This window comes from Choloepus didactylus, chromosome 5 (assembly GCF_015220235.1).
Source record: "Choloepus didactylus isolate mChoDid1 chromosome 5, mChoDid1.pri, whole genome shotgun sequence".
In the NCBI taxonomy this organism is placed as follows: Eukaryota; Metazoa; Chordata; class Mammalia; order Pilosa; family Megalonychidae; genus Choloepus; species Choloepus didactylus.
This window is the reverse complement of record NC_051311.1, coordinates 50,909,752-50,930,684: the sequence shown is the minus strand read 5'-3', so window position 1 is coordinate 50,930,684 and position 20,933 is coordinate 50,909,752. Positions and strand designations below refer to the sequence as shown.

The window sequence follows — 20,933 nt, the reverse complement described above, 5'->3', positions numbered from 1 at the left end:
GTGTGAAATTGGACCTGAGTCCTTATTACCCCTCTGCTTTGAGCACTTAAAGACCGACCAAGACCAAGGATCAAGCCTACTCCCAGCTGCAGCCAAGAAGGCTTCTCTACTTAATACCTGGGAAATCTACCTGGCATAGAAACTGAGGCCCAGAGACTCACGGGACTGGCCCAAAGTCTCGAAGTTCTAACTCCAAATTCAATGCTCTTTCTAACCATCGGTTCTCCCTTCATTCTGGGAGGGGTGTCCCCTCCTCTCCTCTTTATTCCCTTTCTTACACTCTTCATGGTTTGTGTTCATGTCTTCCGATGGCACAAAAACAGAAGGAGATGGCTCCCCCACATTTGGAAGAGCTCACTGCTGGCACCACTCCAAATGTCATTCACTTAACAAATAGTCAAGCCTTTGCTGTGTGCATAGCACTGGGCTGATGGTATGTGAGAGACCAGCCTTCCTTTCCAAAAATTCTATCGTTCATATCCCCGCTCCTGAAGAAATTTGGTATCTAACTTAGAAGAAAAACATAGACATGGGCCAAGTTACACAAGAATGCCAGATAAAAGTGACAATATTATGAGTAGAACACACTATCAGAAGCTATGAATTAGGTAGAATCATGGGCCAGTGAAGGCAGAGGAGGCTTGTAGGAAGATGTGGTACTTGAGCATGGTCTTGAGGGGGAAAAATGTGAAGTGAGGGAGAAGGAGGAGAATGTTCCACCCAGTAAGAACAGAAAGTAAAAAGACCTTAAGTTAGAATAGTTGGGGGAAGTGATATTGGAGCTGGAGACAAAGGTGGGTTGGCCAGTTGCCATCACATGATGGATGGAAAGCCTTGGCTGTCAGGCTAAGAACTTTAGTCTTTATCCCTTTGGCCATGGCTTTTGAGCTGGCTGGTCATGTGTTGCAGGTTGGTTTCTGGAGGCAGACACTAAGATGGAGTTTGGGGTGCAAGACATTTAATAGGGATCAAATAGGGAAGGGGATAGGAAGCAGCACTGGGCAGAAGAAGCCAAATTGTGCTGTGGTCCCTACAAGGCCTTGGCCAACCTGCAGGGAGCTCTGGAATAAGTATTGCCCATCAGAGCCGACCTACAACAGGTCAAAATGGCCCAACCTCTATAATCCTGCCTAGCTCGGCCACTGGGTGCAGGCATTCCCAGGAAGGGGGCGAGCTCAGGTACGGCAGCTCCCTGCATCTGAGGCAAGCCCTGAAGAAGCTGATGGCTGGAGGCTCTGTGCTGCCCTCACTCTTCACAGATGGGCAGCAAGTAAAGTCTGTCCCTGAAGGAGGATCTGGGTGGCACATCTCTGTGTCTACCATTTCATGGAAGCTTTGATTCAAATGAAATCTCTGGCAGAACTACTGGGTTGAAGCAGGAGATGATCTGAGACTTTTCTCTGCCCAGCTCCCCCTGTAGGTGATTCGACTCACAGCCAGACCTGAGAATCACTGGCACAGGCCCCAAAGACAGGGTCCTGGGTGAAGAAGCCAGTAAAGTGGATCAGCAGATAGACACCTCTTCTATAGAGAGGTAGAAAGTTTAGAGAAGGTTATCTAGGGAAATGGAACCCACAGGGGAGATATACATTATTTACCTATATGTAATGTAAATATTCTGAGATTTTTTATAGGAATTGGCTCATGCAACTGTGGGGATGGGCAAGTCCAAATTTCATAGAGGAGGCTGCAAGCTAGGAACTCTGAAGAAAGTTTTTGATGAATTCCCTAGAAGCTGTCTGGCTGAAGTAGAGATGGAAATTCTCCCTCCTGACTGCTGAAATCATCACTTCTCCTTTTGAAGCCTTCAACTGATTGGATGAGACATCTCTCATTATTGAAGGCAATCTCCTTAGTTAATTGTGGATGTAATCAGCCATAAATGCAATCAACTTATTGGTGATTTAAATCCATGAAATATCCTCACAGTAACAATCAGGCCAGTGCTTGCTTGACCAAACAACTGGGCACCATGAACTGGCCAAGTTGACACATGAGCTTAACCATCACAAAGAGTGACCAGGTGACTTTCAGACTGCAGGATGAATGTAAGTAAAGAGAAACAAAATTCTGCACTTTCAGATTTGGTTTCAAATCTTCTAGGAGCAGGAAAAAAGGAGGTCGGAAGGATAAACTGATTTCCCAGAACTGGAAAAACAGACCCAAAACCATCCTTCCTTTTACTCCCGTGTACTAACCACTCTGCTAGATTCTGGGTGGGGGTGAGGGTGAGGGTGGGAGTTACAAGGAGAAATAAGACAGGGGCATTGTCCACAAAGAACTCACAGAGCAATGAGGAACCAGTCAATAAACCAAACAGGGTGAGATGCAGATTAATAGAGGAATGGGCTAAATGCCTTGGAACCTGCAAGGAGTGAAGGGCTAGAGAAGGCTCCACAGAAAAGGTGACAGGTAGACCAATGGTCTGAGAGAGTTTTCCAAACTAACAAGGAGACTGGTACTTCACAGGGAAAATTGTGTGCAAAAGAATAGAGCCTTGGAGAAACACTGCAAATTTGGGGAACCACAAGTAAATTTTCATCGCATGAGTCTAAGGCTGTGGTTCCCAAACTGTGTGCCCAGATGCTCCAGGATGCCACAGTGAACTCACAAGGGTTCCCTGTGATATTTTAAGTATTCACGGGGAACACAGTGACTTCTGTCGGTCACTATGAGAATAACTTTTAATACATGTGTATTATTTTTTCAAATGGCTACTAAGTGGTTAGATCATAAATACTTATTAAGTTGGTTGGACCTATGTACAAAAAGAAAAAATGAGACTGATAGGTTATTCTTTTGGCCTTGGGGGCACCATGAAAAAATTATCAAGCCACTAAGGGTGCCATGAACTGAGAAAGTTTGGAAACCTTGGAGTAAGGGGTGTGGGGCAAAAAGGGAAGTTGACCATTGTATGCTCTGAAGGAGCCTCCTCATTGCAAGTCAAGGAGATTGGATAAACAATGGAGGTTTATTAGATGGTTTATATGGAGTGGAACAACATGGTCAGCATCTGTTTGTTTGCTTTTTTATTATTTATTTTTATTAGAGAAGTTGTAGGTTTACAGAAAAATCATGCAGAAAATACAGATTTCCATTATGAAAGAATTTTCCCTGTTATTAACACTTTGCATTTGTATGGTACCTTTGTTAAAATTGATGAAACAATATTATTATAATTATAATATTAACTATAGTCCTTAGTTTACATTATGGTTCACTGTGTTGTTAGTCCTAATTTTTTTTAAATTTTTATTCTAGTAATATATGTATAGCCTAAAATTTCCCCTTTAACCACATTCAACTATATAATTCAGTGATGCTAATGATATTCACAATCTGTGCTACCATCACCACCATCCATTACCAAGGCTTTTCTATCACCCCAATTAGAAACTCTGTACCAATTAAGTATTCACTCCCCATTCCCGACCACCACCCCACCCCACCCACCCCAGCCCCTGCCAACCTGTATTTTAGCTTCTGACTATCTATTTGCTTATTCTAATTATTTCATATAAGTGAGATCACACAATATTGATCCTTTTGTGTCTGGCTTATTTCAATCAACATGATGTCTTCAAAGTTCGTCCATGTTGTCACATGTATCAGAGCTTCATTACTTTTTACAGCTTAATAATATTCCTTGTATGTATTAACACATTTTATTTATTCATTTGTTGGTTGATACACACTTGCATTGCTTACACCTTTTGGTAATTGTGAATAATGCCACTAGGAACATCAGTGTGCAAATATCTGAATTCCTTCTTTCAATTCTTTTGGTTATATATCTAGAAGTAGGACTACCAGGTCATGTGATAATTCTAAACTCAAGTTTCTGAGGACCTATCAAACTATTTTCCACAGCTGCTGCACCATTTTTCATTCCCACCAACAATGAACAAGTGTTCCTATTTCTCCATATCCTCTCCAACATGTGTTACTTTCCATTTTTAAGATAGTGGTCATTCTAGTGGGTATGAAATGGCATCATTGTGGTTTTAACTTGCATTTCCCTAATGGCTAATGATGTTGAGCATCTTTTTGTGTGCTTTTTGGCCATTTGTATATCTTCTTTGCAGAAATGTCTACTCAACTCTTTTGCTCATTTTTTAATTGTTTGTCTTTCTGTTGTTGAATTGTAGCATCTCTTTATATATTTTGGATAATAAACCCTTATTGGATTTGTGGTTTCCAAATATTTTCTCCTGTTCAGTCACCATCTGTTTTACAAAGATAAATTTGGCCTGCATGAAGGAGTTGGTTTGGAGGCAGAGAGCCCCATTGGGAAACTGCTTACGGATCAGCCAATATTAGAGGTTAAAACTGGAATATAGCACCCTTCATTAATATTACAGAATTCCTATTGCATGCCTGGCACTGAAGTAAATCCTGAACATCCAAAGATATATAAGACATGGTTTAAATCACTCACATTCGAGTGAAAAGACAGTCAAGAAAACAAACAATTACAAGTAGTGATGAACCACTAGGAGTTAACCAGGCAAGAAAAGAGGGAGCACTGTTCCACACAAGGCAGGGGAACAGCACGTGCAAAGGCATAGAAGTGAGAGATTGTGGAGGGTTTGGGTAGATAAAAGTTGATCATCAGCTCAGGGTTTGGGGGTAATGGGGGATGGGGAGGGACAAGGCCAAAGAACAAGGTAGGAACAGATTGTGAAGGATGTTGTAGGCCATGCTAAATACTCCCAAGGGTCTTGATGCTGACAAATCATTGACAAATCTAACTAAAAGAGTGGTATAATCAGATTTGCATTTTAGAAAGTCCTAAGTAGATAAGCTGAGTCAGGGCCCACATGTTGACAAGTAGCAGACCAGGAGGAAAAACCAGAATGAAGGAGACACAAATCTCTGAGTTGGAGATCCAACGTCGGGCTAGGAAGCAAGGTACCTAGAATTCTATCAGACTGAAGAGGGCAGGAGAAAAGCACCAAATCGATTCAAGGCACCACGGAGAAAGAACGGTTTGACAAAGGGCTGATTCAGTCCATCAGCCCTATAGGACTTTGAAATCAAGGGTCAATCCCCTGGTGTGACAGACCTGAAGCTTCCAAGGGCAGGTAATTCAGACCCCTACCTGGGTGATATTGGAGTCTAGAGAAAGCAGCTCTGGATTCCGAGGACCTGTGACTTCTGTCTCTGAGTCCTCGTGAAAAGTATCCCTGCTAGCTTGAGTCTGCGCTTTCACTCAGCTACCTTAAGCCCACCTGGCTCTAATGACAGATTTTATAGCTAACAAGAAAGGGCAAGATGAGACAAAATCCCCAGATCAGTGGACTCCAGGAACCATGCTTTCTCCACAGCCCTGTGCTGGCTGCCCAGCCCAAGAGGGGCTCTCATGAAAGCCAAATACCCAAGTATTCCCAGTCTTGGAATTCTACTTACCTTTTCTTCTGAGCCTTTTGGAAGTTGCAAGTCTCAGAAACTCACAGTTGTGATCCCAGTAGTATGTACCCACCTTTCCTCAGCCTTTCTAACCCTCCCATTTCTACATTCTACCCCAAAGTTCAGAATTACGGTCAGAAGAGCAGTTAGCCTTTTAGCATCTTCAACCTGATGTAAATAAAACTGTCAATGGGGCAAGAATTTATCAGATGCTTGATATTTAGCAGTTATCAGAGTACCTGAAGGCCCTCATCAATTCTTCAGGCTCTGCCAGAAATCAGAAAGCTCTGGAGGTACGTTTGGATTCCTTCTGCTGACGTGGAGGCTCTCAGGCTTGGGGCCCGAGCCTCCTGATCTTCTAGGGGCACATCCTCACCCAGCTTCCTTCAGCGGGGTGCAGCCCGCCAGAGGCGCAGGGGGTGCAGGGGCCCCTCACCTTTATGGCTGCTTTCTCACCCTTGTGGGGAAGTAATCATGACTAGTATTTGCATAAAGCTTTGTACACAAAGCAGTTTCACGTTTCACATTGGAACCACATAGCAGCTTCTATTATCAAAGTAAGGAGCTCAGAAAGTTGTGACATTCTCAAGGTGACTCAGTGGTTAAATCACAGGGCAAGGCTTATACCCAGCTCCCTAAGACACCAAAGTCTGCAGCCTACCCACTGCACAGCTCTCCACCGCTTGACAGATGCAGTTGGGGGCAAACCTGTGACAAATCCTTTACTTTTTTTTCCCCTAATCACAAAAGTCAGGGACACTCATTATAAAATACTGGAACATTAAAGAAATACATTATGTAAAAAGTCAACGTCCCCCCCAAATTCCCTGCTCCAGATAAATGTACTGTTGACTGTATCATATATCTTACCCCACATTTTCTCCAGGAATGTATGAATAGGACCAGCATACTGCCTAACTCCAAGTATGTGCTCAAGAAACATTTCTTGAATGAGCCAATTAACAGTAATACAGACTGCTATTTTTTAGCAGAACTGTATACACTGTTTTGCAATGTGCCTTTCCATTCAGCTATGTAACCTGGCCATCCTCCGTGTCGTTGCATGTGGGTGACCCTGATGGACAGTCGTTACAGCTCTAGCACCCCTGGTGGGAACCAAGCTGAGCAGCCCCAGGCTAGTGGGAGCAGCCCTCCCTGCCTCGGAGGGCATTCTGAACTATTTTGGTTGAACTGACTGATCAGTTTTAAAAAAGAAAACCACTCCTAAAACAAGTCAAGCGACTGTTATTTCTGTCTACACAACACGTCACTGATTTGCCTAAATAATTTCTCTGACCAGGTGCTTTTGAGTTAAATAAACAAATTCTTATGTGTAAAAATGAATATAAGTGAATAATTGGTTAAGAATTATTTGCCTCCAAATTTGACTGTATCCACATTTGGATTAGAGGGAAGCAAGACCTTGCCTTCATGAGGCTGGGGTTTTCTGGTCCATGAGGGAGGAATCTGCTCTAAATCTCCACAATTAAAAGATTCAGTCTCTACAGTGGGAGACCCGATTGTTTTCTCTCATATTCCTACTCAGAAATGAAACTGTCCACAGAAAAGGCCAGCCTTAGAGAAGAGGATCGGCTCGAGTAGATGGCAGCATATTTAATGCCTAGGGGCAGAGCCTTTGGAAGAATTGGTTTGGGGTGAAGTCCTGATCTTGGGCAAGTTACTTAAGCTAAGTCTCAGTTTCCTATTCTGAAAAGTGGGTATAATAACTACCTCATCCGTTTTTTATGAGAATTAAATGAAATAATACAGGCCTGGAAATTAGTAAGCACTCAAAAGATGCTAACAATTGTTCCCTCAAAAGTTCTGAGAAGGGTCCTTAACCCTTCAAATACTTCATTTATTGACTGCACTGAAACAGAAAGTTTCCTCACACTCTATATAGTCTAGATTTAAAATCCAAAGACCATAATTTATTCTCCCCTTTAATTCATAGGAATTACAGGACTTAAAGCTACAGGAAACCATAGAGATTATTTAGTTTCACTCCCATATTTCAGAGGCAAGTAAACTGAAGCCTGGGTTGTTTAAGAAATTTATGTAAGATCATTCTTGGAGTGAGGAGCAGAGCTGGGTGATCCTGGATCCAGCCTCCTGACTTCTTACACAAACCTCTTTCCAGGATACCACACCATCTCTGGAAGCAGTTAAGTCATTGCGATGCATTCATACCAATGTACATAAATGAGATCAGATCCTTTCAGGGAAGCAAGTTTTGAGAGGCAGTATGGCAATGGGTATTCAAAAGGTTGAGAAGGGAAAGGGGCACCATGTTAGTTAGGATTTCTTTTACAAATAATAGAAACCCAACTCAAACTAACTTAAGCAGAAACTAACTTAAGCTTGGAGGATCAAAGGAAGGACTGTAGGAGGAAGCAACTTGGAACCTTGAACTGGACTTCGGACTTCCTGGACACTCTCTGTCTGTCTTTAATCTCTGCTTGTGTCTGATGGCTCCTTTTGCAGCTTCTCTCCTTGTGGTAGGAAGATGACCACCTGCAGTTCTAGAGTCTTATCTTCCCAGTTTAGCAGCTCCAGGAGAAAGAAAGAGTTTTTCACCCAATGTCCAAGTATCAGTCCCAATGAAGATTCTGATTGGTCCTAATTGGGAGATGAAATACAATGACTGGTCATGCCAAATCATGCGTCCATCCCTGCGACCCAAAGAGCAGAATTCTATAATTGACAGCTCCTCCGGAAGTGCACGGAATGGGGGAAGAGGTGGTTCTTCAAGGAATGCTGGGCAGACAAAAATCAGAGGACCCATTCCAAGCATTCATAAGGTTGCTAAAGACATATTTCACTTAAATTATTCTCTGTTCAGGATATCCCCAGGAGCTCCTCAAACTACAGATGAACATATTTATAAATATAAATTCATAAGATTACACAATTTACATGGAAAATGGGGCCAGTTTTCTCCTGAGGTTCATATGCCAGTGATGAAGCAGTTCTATAGGAATCATCGCAAAATTGTTTTTAGCATTAGCAATACTACTAGAAAAAAGCACAAAGACTCCCAAGGTGACAACTTGGAAAGACAACCTTCATTTGAACATAGAAATATTATTTTGTTTTTAAAAAATCCAGATGATATATAAAAATTATTTTGATAGTAACAATCAGTACAAATATGTCACCAAAATATGTGTAAGCTCCAGTGTAAACACTTTCCTTTTAGATCTAAGAATTTAGGGAAATGAAAATGAGTGCGAACCTTTGGTTAATTATAGAGCAGGGCTTTTAACTAGGGGTTTGTGGGTCCCCTTCTTGGTTTTTCTCAATCACATCACATCTCCTGGGGAGCTTGTTGTTTTTTCCCTGCATCCTTCGTGGTCTTCAATTTGTAAAACATAAATCTTGGACAATAAATAATGATAGAAGAAAACAAACAAGCAGTGGATTTTGCATAGTGGGTGGGAAACCAGGAGGTGCAGGCCATGGCAGGTCAAGGGCTCCTGCTACTCAGTAGGATGTTCTTTGGACTGCCAATAAGCTGCAGAGTGGTGGACTCATCTTTCTTCTCCTCCCCTCCAAAGCTTTCAAACAGCTTAGATGGGAAGCTGAACGTGACGATTGGTCCTGGTATTTGCTGTTCATCCACTTTTCTTGATCTTGCTATCTGATTCCATATATTCCAGAATATTCAAGGGATGTATAATAAACTTCTAAGATGAAGGGAAATTTCTTGCTCATAGTTTGCCTGAAATCTTGGCTTGTGTTCATTTTATTAAACAGAAAATAAGCTCCAGAAATGCCCATAACTTCAGTTACTAAAATTCCTTTAAAGATCTTCTTTACCAATGGTTCCATAGTACAGGCCATCCTGAGGTGCGAACACGAGCTGGGGAGCTTGTTAAAATTAAAGGTGACTGGATTCCACCCAGAAGACCCTGGTCTAACAGGTCTGGGTGGAGCCAGGCACCATTATTTTCTGAACACTCCGCAGATGAGTTTGACCAGTCACTAAGGCTGAAAACCACTGCCCCTTGACAGGGTTCTCAGAGTGTGAAAATAGTCTCCTTTCTTCAGAATCTGGAAAGCCTGTTAAAATGCAGATTTCTGGCACTATCTAGACCCAGTAGGTCAAACTTAGGGGGAAGCAGGCCTGTGACTGTGAAGTTCATTAAGCTCCCAAGGTGACATTTTAAAAACATTTTAGTTCGAAATAATTATAGATTCACAGGAAGTTGCAAAAAAAAAAAAAAAAAAAAAAAAAAAAATTACAGGGAGATCCGTGTACCCTTCACCTAGTTTCCTTTGATGGTAACATGATTATAGTACAATACCACAACCAGGAAATTGACATTGGTAAAATCCACAGAGCTTTGCCAGCTTTAAGTGCACTCATCTGTGTGTGCAGGCATATATATAGTTATACACAATGTTATCATACATATAGCTTTGTGTAACCGCCATCAAACTGTTCCATCACAATAAGGCTCACTTGTGCTACCCCTTTATAGACAATACATACCCATCACTGCCTCCATCTCTAATTTAATCTGTTCTCCAGCTCTATACTTTTGTCACTTCAAGAATATTATATAAACAGAATAATATAATATATAACCTTTTGAGATTTGCTTTTTTCACTCAGCTTAATTCTCTTGAGAGCCATCCAAATGGTTATGTGTATAGTTCATTTCTTTTTCATCGCTGCATAGTTTTCTGTGGTATGGATGTACCACAGTTTGTTTAACCATCTGCCTGTTGAAGAATATTTGAATTGTTTTCCAATTTTGGCTATAACGAACAAAACTGCTATGAACATCATATTTTTGTGTGAACATAAGTTCTCATTTCTCTGGGATAAATGTGCAAGAGTGTAATTGCTGAGGATATGTTAAGTGCATGTTTAGTTTTCTAAGAAACTGCCAAACTATTTTTTAAAGTGACTGTATTATTTTATATTCACACTAGCAAAGTGTGGTGTTAATATCTGAATGATCAATAAATGATCAGCAAATATCAAAAGGTTATATACTATATGATTCCATTTATATAACGTTCTTGAAATGATCATTCACTGAATGATCCAGTTCACTCAGAATGAAACTGAATGATCCAGTTTCTCTACATCCTCACCAGCACTTGATGTTATCACTATTTTTAGATTTTAGCCATTTTAGTGATGTCGCATTGTGGTTTTAATTTGCATTTCCCAAATGACTAATAATGTTGAACATCTTTTCATGTGCCTCCTGTGTATCCTCTTCAATGAAATGTTCTTCAACAAAATGTTCATGCATTTTGCTCATTTTCTAATTGGCTTCTTTTTTTACTGTTGAGTTTTGAATGATTTACATTCTAAATGTAAGTCCTCTGTTCAGATACGTGGTGTGCAAATATTTTCTTTAAGTTTGTAGCTTGTCTTTTCATCTTCCTAACAGGCATTTTGGAGAGCAAAAGTTTTTCATATTAATGAAATCCAGTGAAATCCAATTTATTGATTTTTGCCTTTTATGAATTGTGTTTCTGGTATCAAGCCTAAGAACTTGTTGCCTAACTCTAGATCCCAAAGATTTTTTCCTGTCATTTTTTTTTTTTTTTGAAAGTTTTACAGTTTCATGTTTTACATATAAGCTCATGGCCCATTTTTTGTTAATTTTTGTATAAAATGTGAGGTTCATTTTTTTACCTATATATGTATAATTCTTCCAGCACTATTTGAAAAAGGCTATCCTTCCTCTATTGAATTGCTTTTGTACCTTGTCAAAATCAGTTGAGCATGTTTGTGTGGGTGTATATCTGGGTTTTCTAGTCTATTCCATTGATCTATGTGCCTTCCCTCCTCCACTAATACCACACAATCTTGACTACTCTAGCTGTATAAATTTTAAATTGAGTAGACTGATTCCTCTGATTTTATTTTTTTTTAAATTGTTTCAGTTGTTCTAAGTCCTTTGCCTTTCCATTTAAACTTTAGAATAAGCTTTTCTGGGTTGGGATTTTGATAAGAATTGCCTTAAATCTATAGATCAGTTTTGGAAGAATTGGTATCTTTACTATGTGGAGCCTTGCAATTGTGAACATAATATGTCTCTCCATTTATTGAATTCTTCTTTGATTTCTTTCATCAGCATTTTGTAAATTTCAGCATACAAACCCTATACATGTTTTGTTAGATTAAAATCTAAGTATTTCATTTTCATTGGGAGCAATTGTAAAATTTTATTTTGTTTTAATTTTGGTTCCCACATGCTCATTATTAGTATATAGAAATGCAATTGATTGTTGGGAATTTTTTTTCTTTTAATCATGAATGAATGTTGGATTTTATCAAATGCATTTGTAATAGGATCTGTATCAATTGATAGGATCACATAATTTTTCTTCTTTAGCCAGTTGCTATGGTGGATTGGCTTTATTTCCTTTTCTTTCCTGAAGGATATTTTCACCAGACATTGGATTTTGTTTGACAGTTCTTTTCTTTCAGTACTTGAAAAATGTGCCAATCCTCTGACCTCCATGGTTTCTAAAGAGAAATCCACCATCCATTGCATTGGTGTTCCCTTTAGGTAATATATATCATTTCTCTCTGACTGCTTTTAAGATGTTTTTTCTTTATCTTTAGTCTTCATAAGTTTACTCATGTGTGCCTTGGCATGGATTTCTTTAGGTTTATCCTATTTGGGGTTTACTCAATTTCTTGAATCTCTAAGTTTGTATCTTTTGCCAAACTGGGGAAATCTTCATCCACTAGTTCTTTGAATCCAGGTGACTTTTAAGCACATTTTAAGTTTGAGAAGCATTACTCTAGGATGAGCTTTAGGGATTCAAGAACCCCTCAAATTCTGTACAAAATGTTGTGAATGTGAGTGCCCAGTTTTCACTAGATCCTCAAAAGATTCCATGACGCTTCCCAGACATTTTAAAAGGTATTTGTTTATGACCTTGTTGGGTTATTTTAGGTCTTCTTGGTTAAAACCAATAAAAAATTAGTTAGTATCCTTCCTTTCTTTGTGCCACATCTGTTGAATTCCTGTGTCCCAAAGACATTCCCAACAGTTTTGCAACATATAATCATTCATGTCAATATTTTCTGAATACTAATATATGACAGGCAATTTCTTTTTCATTTTTTTCCTAGTCAGTGAGAAGGGGAAAGAGTTAAAATTAAATCCATTATTGGCTTATGAAAAGTACTGAGTAACTAAGAATACTACAGTAAACTTGGCCACTCTCACATCTTGTGACTTTACCCTTTAGAATCTATTCCTTACTGCTCTGACCTGGATACACTGGTGATCAAATTACATCCCTGAAAATATAATTTCATACCCTAAAAACTTGACATTATGCAGTGGGCTCATTTGTCATCACTGATTTGCTTTGCATGTTTTTGGTAGTCAAGCTCTCATAGTTTCCCCAAACAGGCTTGTTCCTGGGTGTTTAGTTTCCCAGCTGCTAAAACAAATACTGTACAATGGGTTGGCTTAACAACAGGAATTTATTGTCTCAGGCTTGCTTTCTCCTGCGTTCAGCATCTTCTGGCTTCCAGCAATATTTGGGATTCCTTGGCTTTTCTGCCATATGGCAATGTGATGTCTTCTCCTTTCTCTTCGGGTCCATTGACTTCCAGCCTCTGGAAGTTCTTTCTCAGTGTCTAATATTCTTTGCTTCTTAGGACTTCAGCCATACTGGATTAGGGTCTGCCCTCATTCAGTTTGGGAACACCTTAACTAATAACATCTTCAGAGGTCCTATAAATAAATGTGTTCACACTCATGGGACCAGGGCTTGAGACGTGAACGTGCCTTTTGTAGAGGATGTGACTCAGTCCCCAACACTGGGCAATTACACGTGGTGATTCCTCTGCCTGGTACACCCTCACCTCTCTCTGCCACGCAGCTTTCTGGACTAACGCCTACTCATCTTTCAGAACTCAGTTTGGGAATCACCATCACTGGGAAGCCTTTGTTCTCTCTTCTCCCAGTGCTGAGTTGGGTGTGCCTGCAATATCATCTATGCTTGCCAGAACATCATACTGGATGCTGATTGCCTAATTGTCACTCCCATTAAACTGTGAGATCCTTGAAGGCTGTGATTGTGTTTTTGTACTCACAGTACTTTAATAAATATAATAAAATTAAACATGTACTTAAGTACTGCCTCCAGTTAGAGTTCACTGCCACCTGGTGACTGGCTGATCCTTTCATCCGTTCCTTCATTAATGTCATAGCTATCTGTTGAGCTCCTTCCTTGTATAGTTGTGGCAACCAGATGTTCAGCCCTTCCCCCAAATCCCCAGCAGGTTCAATCCAGCCCCTTTCTCAAGCCCCTAGCAGATTTAATCTATTCCATTTTTTTTGTGTCTTACTAGTGGATCTTATGAGCCCCTTATGATTGCATTTACATTTATAGGTTTGTATTTCCTAGCAGGCTGTGAGCTACTTGAGGGCAAAGATTGTTCATCTCAGACTCACTGGGGACTGATACAAGGTGGGATTCCATAAATATCTGTGGAATTAAATTTGATGATAGATCATCACAGTCATATTACTCCTTATGGTTAGCATATCATCTTCTCCACATTTTTACTTCCTTTTCAACCTTTACCCTTCATTATAAGCCATTGTAATTTTTTTTTTTTTTTTTGGAAAGGAAAAATGGGTAGATAAATAGAACACAATTTTAAAATAATTATTTTATTCCTCCCAGGTATTATCTTGGTCGTCGGATGTTTATTGTGATTTCTGAGCCGGACATGATCAAGCAGGTGTTGGTTGACAACTTCAGTAACTTTACCAACAGAATGGTATGTGGTTTTCTTTCTGCATGTATGGATGAAGTGGTGAATCCTTCAAAAATACAAGGACTGCAAGTCAGATCTAATAGTCATGCAATTGTGCTCTTACCCAGTTTAGATCAGTTCAAGTAAAAACTGAGCTCCCCAATTAACTTGGGTTTTCAAAAGAGATGTAAAGTTTGGCACAAAATAATGCCATTGATATCTAAAACATGCTTCCAGAAAGCTAAAGCTCAAGAGAAGTTGAGGCTAATAAAAATGCTAAAACCAGGAGGGTTTTCTAAGCTGTGTTCAGAACTAGAGGAATCCAGAGGGCAAAGGCCAAGTGACTGAGGAAGACAGAGTAAGGTTAATAAATATCAGAGGGAAAGCAAAATTTTGAGACTCTTGTGCTTTCATCTTTTCTGGTGAGTACAAAAGTATTAAGGTTTGGAAGGGGAAACAAACATTAGGAGGGACTTTTGTCTCCAAGTAGGAGGGGGATCCTGTAAGAGGACCTCTTTATATTAGTTCATGGTTCCAACCCACTAAAGGAATGTACATAGTCCATCTTTTTTGGAAAATACACACTCCACTTTTTAACTTTGATAAGAAATCCCAAAGAATGGGAGAGGTGACATAAAATAGCAGAGGTCAGTGTTGTCCATATTTTCTAAAAATGGGGAGATAGGAAATCTAGAAAGAGAAGACCTTTATGTTGATTCTTGGGAAAAGTCTAAAGTGAATTAACAAACAGATGCTTGTGAGAATTCAGGAGACTGTAATAATCACTATGTGCGAGCAATTTGGGGGGAGTGCAATTAAACTCATTTTCCTTTCTTACAGGGTTAATAGGCAATGCATTCTTTCTTTTGTTGATTATTTGGCAAACTCTTTGCACACCTGCCATATTCCAGACACTATATAGGTACTGATTATAAAGAGACAGAAGACATAGTCTTGCCCTCAAGGAGTTCACAGTCTAGTGAGGCGGGCAAACAAGTAAAGACACCAGTTCAGTAGTGTGGTGAGTGCTACTGCAGTGGAAAACTCAGAGGCATCCCAGATGGGGATATGGGGTTAGGGAAGGCTTACTGCATGTGAGATGCCTGAGGTTGGGTATTAAAGAAATTTAGCAGTAGTCCCCTTACTTCAGTTCACATTTAATTCCCCCCTTCTCTGAATTCGTATAGCACTTATCACCTGTGTCACTCATTGTGGCAACTGATCTCATTTTACCTTGTATTATTTACACTTAAATGAAGGCAAGGCCTTCACCCTGACTTGATTATTAGCTCTTTAATGCCAGGAACCCATCTTGCACTTTTTTATACCATAGGTCCAAACATGGAATGATTATTCAGCGTCCAAAATATAATTGTTCAAATTGAATTGAATCTCCATCAACCTGACACTCCCCAGAAGTAGGTATTACCTTGAACCTGGAGAGTCAATGTATACATCCTCTTCTAGGTCATACACAAACATGTGAAAAAGCCCATCAAAGATTAGATCTCCAGGAAACCCCAATGTTTATAATTTTCCACCTGGGAATGCTTCCATTTATCTTTAGCTTTGTTTGTGGTCTTTAAGCCAATTCCATATTCATGATAAAAGAACCCTTAGTGACTCAATTTTTAAAAAAAACAGCCTTTAGAGTGAGATTTTCTCACAGATTTTTTTTTTTTTTTGCCTGTAGGTCATCTGTTTTCAGCCTCAAGGATAAACCTTTACTAATTTATTGCTTCACTTGTTTGTTTTTTTTGTTTTTTTATCTTCATTTTATTGAGATATATTCACATACCACGCAGTCATACAAAACAAATCGTACATTCGATTGTTCACAGTACCATTACATAGTGGTACATTCATCACCTAAATCAATCCCTGACACCTTCATTAGCACACACACAAAAATAACAAGAATAATAATTAAAGTGAAAAAGAGCAATTGAAGTAAAAAAGAACACTGGGTACCTTTGTATGTTTGTTTGCTTGTTTCCTTCCCCTATTTTTCTACTCATCCATCCATAAACTAGACAAAGTGGAGTGTGGTCCTTATGGCTTTCCCAATCCCATTGTCACCCCTCATAAGCTACATTTTTATACAATTGTCTTCGAGATTCATGGGTCCTGGGTTGTAGTTTGATAGTTTCAGGTATCCACCACCAGCTACCCCAATTCTTTAGAACCTAAAAAGGGTTGTCTAAATTGTGCGTAAGAGTGCCCACCAGAGTGACCTCTCGGCTCCTTTTGGAATCTCTCTGCCACTGAAGCTTATTTCATTTCCTTTCACAACCCCCTTTTGGTCAAGAAGATGTTCTCCGTCCCACGATGCCGGGTCTACATTCCTCCCCAGGAGTCATATTCCACGTTGCCAGGGAGATTCACTCCCCTGGGTGTCTGATCCCACGTTAGTGGGGAGGGCAGTGATTTCACCTTTCAAGTTGGCTTAGGTAGAGAGAGAGGGCCACATCTGAGCAACAAAGAGGCATTCGGGAGGAGGCTCTTAGGCACAATTATAGGGAGGCCTAGCCTCTCCTTTGCAGCAACTGTCTTCCCAAGGGTAAAACCTACGGTAGAGGGCTCAACCCATCAAACCACCAGTCCCCTATGTCTGTGGTCATGTTAGCAACCATCGAGGTGGGGTAGGCCAATACCCCTGCATTCTCCACAGGCTCCTCAAGGGGGCTCTATATATTTGTTTCCTTGTTTTGTTTTTTTTTTTAACTTTTTTTTTTTAAATCAACTGTATGAAAAAAAAAACATACAATAAAAGAACATTTCAAAGAGACCATAATAAGGGAGTAAGAAAAAGACAACTAACCTAAGATAACTGCTTTACTTCCAACCTGTTCCTACTTTACCCCAAGAAAGTTACCTAATATAGCAACATTTCTGTGAACTTGTTCCTACTATATCCATCAGAAATTAACAGACCATAGTCATTCCTGGGCATCCCCAGAATGTTAAATAGCTTATCTGTTCTTCTTGGATTATTGTTCCCCCTTCCTTAATTGCTCTCTATTGCTAGTTCCCCTACATTCTACATTATAAACCATTTGTTTTACATTTTTCAAAGTTCACATTAGTGGTAGCATATAATATTTCTTTTTGTGCCTGGCTTATTTCGCTCAGCATTATGTCTTCAAGGTTCATCCATGTTGTCATATGTTTCACGAGATCGTTCCTTCTTACTGCCATGTAGTATTCCATCGTGTGTATATACCACATTTTATTTATCCACTCATCTGTTGAAGGACATTTGGGTTGTTTCCATCTCTTGGCAATTGTGAATAATGCTGCTATGAACATTGGCATGCAGATATCTGTTCGTGTCACTGCTTTCCGATCTTCCGGGTGTATACCGAGAAGTGCAAATCGCTGAATCGAATGGTAACTCTATATCTAGTTTTCTAAGGAACTGCCAGACTGACTTCCAGAGTGGCTGAACCGTTATACAGTCCCACCAATAATGAATAAGAGTTCCAATTTCTCCACATCCCCTCCAGCATTTGTAGTTTCCTGTTTGTTTCATGGCAGCCATTCTAATCGGTGTTAGATGGTATCTCATTGTGGTCTTAATTTGCATCTCTCTAATAGCTAGTGAAGCTGAACATTTTTGAAAGTCAAATTAAATTGGGTTCTGTGGTCCCCTCTTATCCATATGCTTATTTATCTGCTCAAAGAACTCAAGGAGATTAGTGAGGCGTGATTTCTCCCCACCAACACCATGAAGCCTTCCCTCTAATAAGCTCTGTTTACTTAAGTGTTCAGCAATTCAACTTTATTATAGATTCATTCAGTAAACATTAAATGCTTACTCCATGCAAGAGTCTACCAAATGGTCCCTTGTGATACAGAAAACACCTCGGCATGTTAGTTTGATACATTAAGTGAAAAGGAACTTAAATAACACACGGTTTCATCTTCCAACAGTGAGTGCACATTATCTATCTGCTCACAAATCCAGGCTTGAGCTATGTGGGCCCTGGACAGCCTGCTGGAGAATGGCTGTGATATGTGAAGCTGTGTTTAGTTCTGAAATTTCACATGAGCCTTGAGCATCCCAGGAAGGCTTGATAGAGCATACTGACTGGAGGTGGGGTGACATCATGCGCTGACACACGTCAGTATTTAGCAAACATTTGAATTAAAAAATCATTGGGTGAAATTTTCTTTCTCAATTCCAAAATATTGGGCTGAATAGATTATGGGTCAGATCCAGATGGTGTTTTCCCATTCACACTTTTTGAGGTGCTTGATTCTGTTTGACTTCTCTACCCTATCTTGCCCATTTTCCAAATGGACTTCTTGGACCTCTACAGGGCCCTCAATGCTTCCTGCTGTTGCTCCCTGGTGGTGTGACCATAGTTCACTCTTAAACCCAAATCAATCTTCTGAGCATTTATAGAACCTCAGTTATCCCAACACCTTGGGTCTTGGCTATTTTTATTTAGATATTTTTAGTTAGCTCTCCTTTGCAATCTAGTACTCAGTGAAGCCATGGGTGCAGCTCTTTTTTAATAGCTGCAGAAGCTGGAGCTGGGTCCACATGACTTGGCAGAAATGGTCTGCCAGGGGCAGAACTTCTTATTCCTGGCTTCCCATCAAGGCCTGGAGTTGGGGAAGCTGTGGGAAGGGAGATAAGAGGTAGTGTGGTCTTTGGCCCACATTAAGTTGGTCTAGTTGATAGGGTCATGGAGACGTTGTGTTTAGCCACTAAACCTGCCTCCATGGAGCTATGATTTAAATGACAACATGGTCAGTGGGGTCAGGCTTCAGTGAGGATCATTGCCAGGTCTGCAGCTTATGGAAGGTGGTGGAGGTTGTACGTGTGGGACATGTGGAGGGGGTACCAGCCCTCAGGTCCTGTTTTTGTTTCCTAGGCTGCTTAAAAAAATACCATGAAATGGGTGGGCTTAAACAATGGGAATTATTAGTTTAGGGTTTTGAGGCTAAGAGAAAGTCCAAATCAAGGGGTCAGCAAGGCAATGCTTTCTTCCTGAGGACTGGTGTTCTGGGGCTGGCTGCTGGTGATCCTTGGCTCCTCTGTCACATGGCAGTGCACATGGCAGCATCTCCTGGTCTCTCCCTTCTATTCTGGGTTCCATCAGTGTCTAGCCTCTTGCTTCCTGTGGCTTTTTCTCTCTGTCTGAATTTCATGCTCTTAGAAAGCACTCCAGTACTAGGATTAAGACCCATCCTGACTGAGGTAGGCCATGCCTTCCTAACTGGAATAACCTCATCAAAAGATCTTATTTACAATGGGTTCACACCCACGGAATGGATTAAATTTAAAAACATGTCTTACTGGGGTACATACAGCTTCAAACCATGCCAGGTCCCTCTCTAGGCACAGGTCTGGCCACACAAAGAGCCATGTCTATACCCATGTCACAGGTTTGGTGAGTCTGGCTCACCCTCAAGAACCATAAAATCCCCAGGGTCCCAGCAGCCCCAGGCCCACATGGATGCCAGAATCGTAGGGCGAGTTCCTATGAAACCACAAAACCCTTGGCACTGGCAAAAGATTATTAAAGTTACGAGGTAAATTAGTCTCTGGAAATCTTATTACCCTCTGCATCTGCAGCAGCAACTCATTTCAGAAAAGAACAGGAGCTTATCGGTTCATTACAGAGCTAATCGGCAAGGAAAACTCAATTCAGAGCTACACGTGGGTGAGGCCCACCTGTGCTGGGACCACAGGGCCCTGCCTGCTAGCAACTGCCAGGAGCGAGGGACGGTGGCAGGTCTGTCATGAAACTGCCCCCAACCTGCAACAGGTACCTCTTCACTGACAGTTTTTGAAAACTTGCTCATCTAGAGTTTCTGGTTCCCTTTCCCTTAAATAAAACTTTGAGTAAATTAAAACATTCAGATTTTCTAATGTGTGCAATAAGACAAGATGGTTTTTAGGCATGACAGGGAAGTATCTCTTCCCTTCAGTTAAATCTTGAATACATTTTTAGCTTTGCATTTGAGAAGGCTCAACTCATCTTATAGGTGATATTGTTTATGGTGTTTAAACCAATTTTATATTCATGATAAAATGACCCTTAGTGACTCAATTTTTTAAAAACAGCCTTTAGGGTGGAATTTTGTCACTAGTTTTTGAAAGTCAAATTAAATTGGGTTCTGCAGTTCTCTCTTGTCTATATGCTTTTCTGTCTGCTCAGAGAACTCAAACTCCACAGCTCCGAGCAAGGCAGAAGCTCTTACCTAAAAGCTTAAAGAGAGCAGTGAAACCAGACACATGGGGTCACAAACCAATTTGCCTTTGCCGGAGCCCTCTCTATTTTGAGATGGGTCTCTCGGTTTTATGTGAAACATTTTGCTATGCACAGGAACTCCTCCAGCCTGAGCTGGAAGATGCTCACCCCAGGATGGGCTGTCCACTGAAAGTCCAGAATGGCTGTCCCCTGTGAGCTTCCCCTTCTACCTGCTTTTCTCATATCTGGATGTGGCTGGTCCTGAAAAGGCCAGATCCATGGACTTGCATTTGATCTGTAAAACACACTTCGCCTCAAGGTTTTAAAATTGTAGGTGAGTTTCAACTATCAAATCTTTAAAGGCACTGAGTCCCTTGTGAAGCCTTAGGCATGTAGGAGTGACACTAAGTGGCATTGATTTTGATTGCTCAGATGTTTTTCTGTCAATGCCTTGCAGAACTTTTTTTTTTTAATTTCAAGATATTGTTGAAAATGATTTATATTTATGTGTCTTACTAGACCCTTGGTTGAGCAGAAAGCTGCCTTTATTTTTTTTTTAAAGA

The 20,933-nt window shown here is 40.4% G+C and overlaps 2 protein-coding genes across 3 annotated transcripts in view; one reads left to right on the top strand and one right to left on the bottom strand.

The window, feature by feature from the left end:
* TBXAS1 (thromboxane A synthase 1) overlaps nt 1-20,933 on the top strand; it is a 193,477-nt gene that overhangs the window by 55,932 nt on the left and 116,612 nt on the right. Inside the window, exons 1-2 of one of the 2 annotated variants that reach the window (XM_037836034.1) lie at nt 11,872-11,948; nt 14,092-14,188. In XM_037836034.1, coding sequence (XP_037691962.1) covers nt 11,899-11,948; nt 14,092-14,188 — 147 coding nt within the window. In that variant the 5' untranslated portion in view covers nt 11,872-11,898. Of the gene's footprint in view, nt 1-11,871; nt 11,949-14,091; nt 14,189-20,933 lie in introns of those variants that run through there. The other variant, XM_037836033.1, reaches the window with a different exon arrangement.
* Nucleotides 9,046-9,506, bottom strand: LOC119534025 (protein CEBPZOS-like). The gene has a single exon (XM_037836035.1). It carries the CDS (start codon nt 9,250-9,252, stop codon nt 9,046-9,048), a length of 207 nt encoding a protein of 68 aa, XP_037691963.1. The 5' UTR covers nt 9,253-9,506.

Coding starts and splice junctions, on each gene's coding strand:
- LOC119534025 (XM_037836035.1), bottom strand. CDS start 9,252: ATGGCCTGTACTATGGAACCATTGGTAAAGAAGATCTTTAAAGGAATT.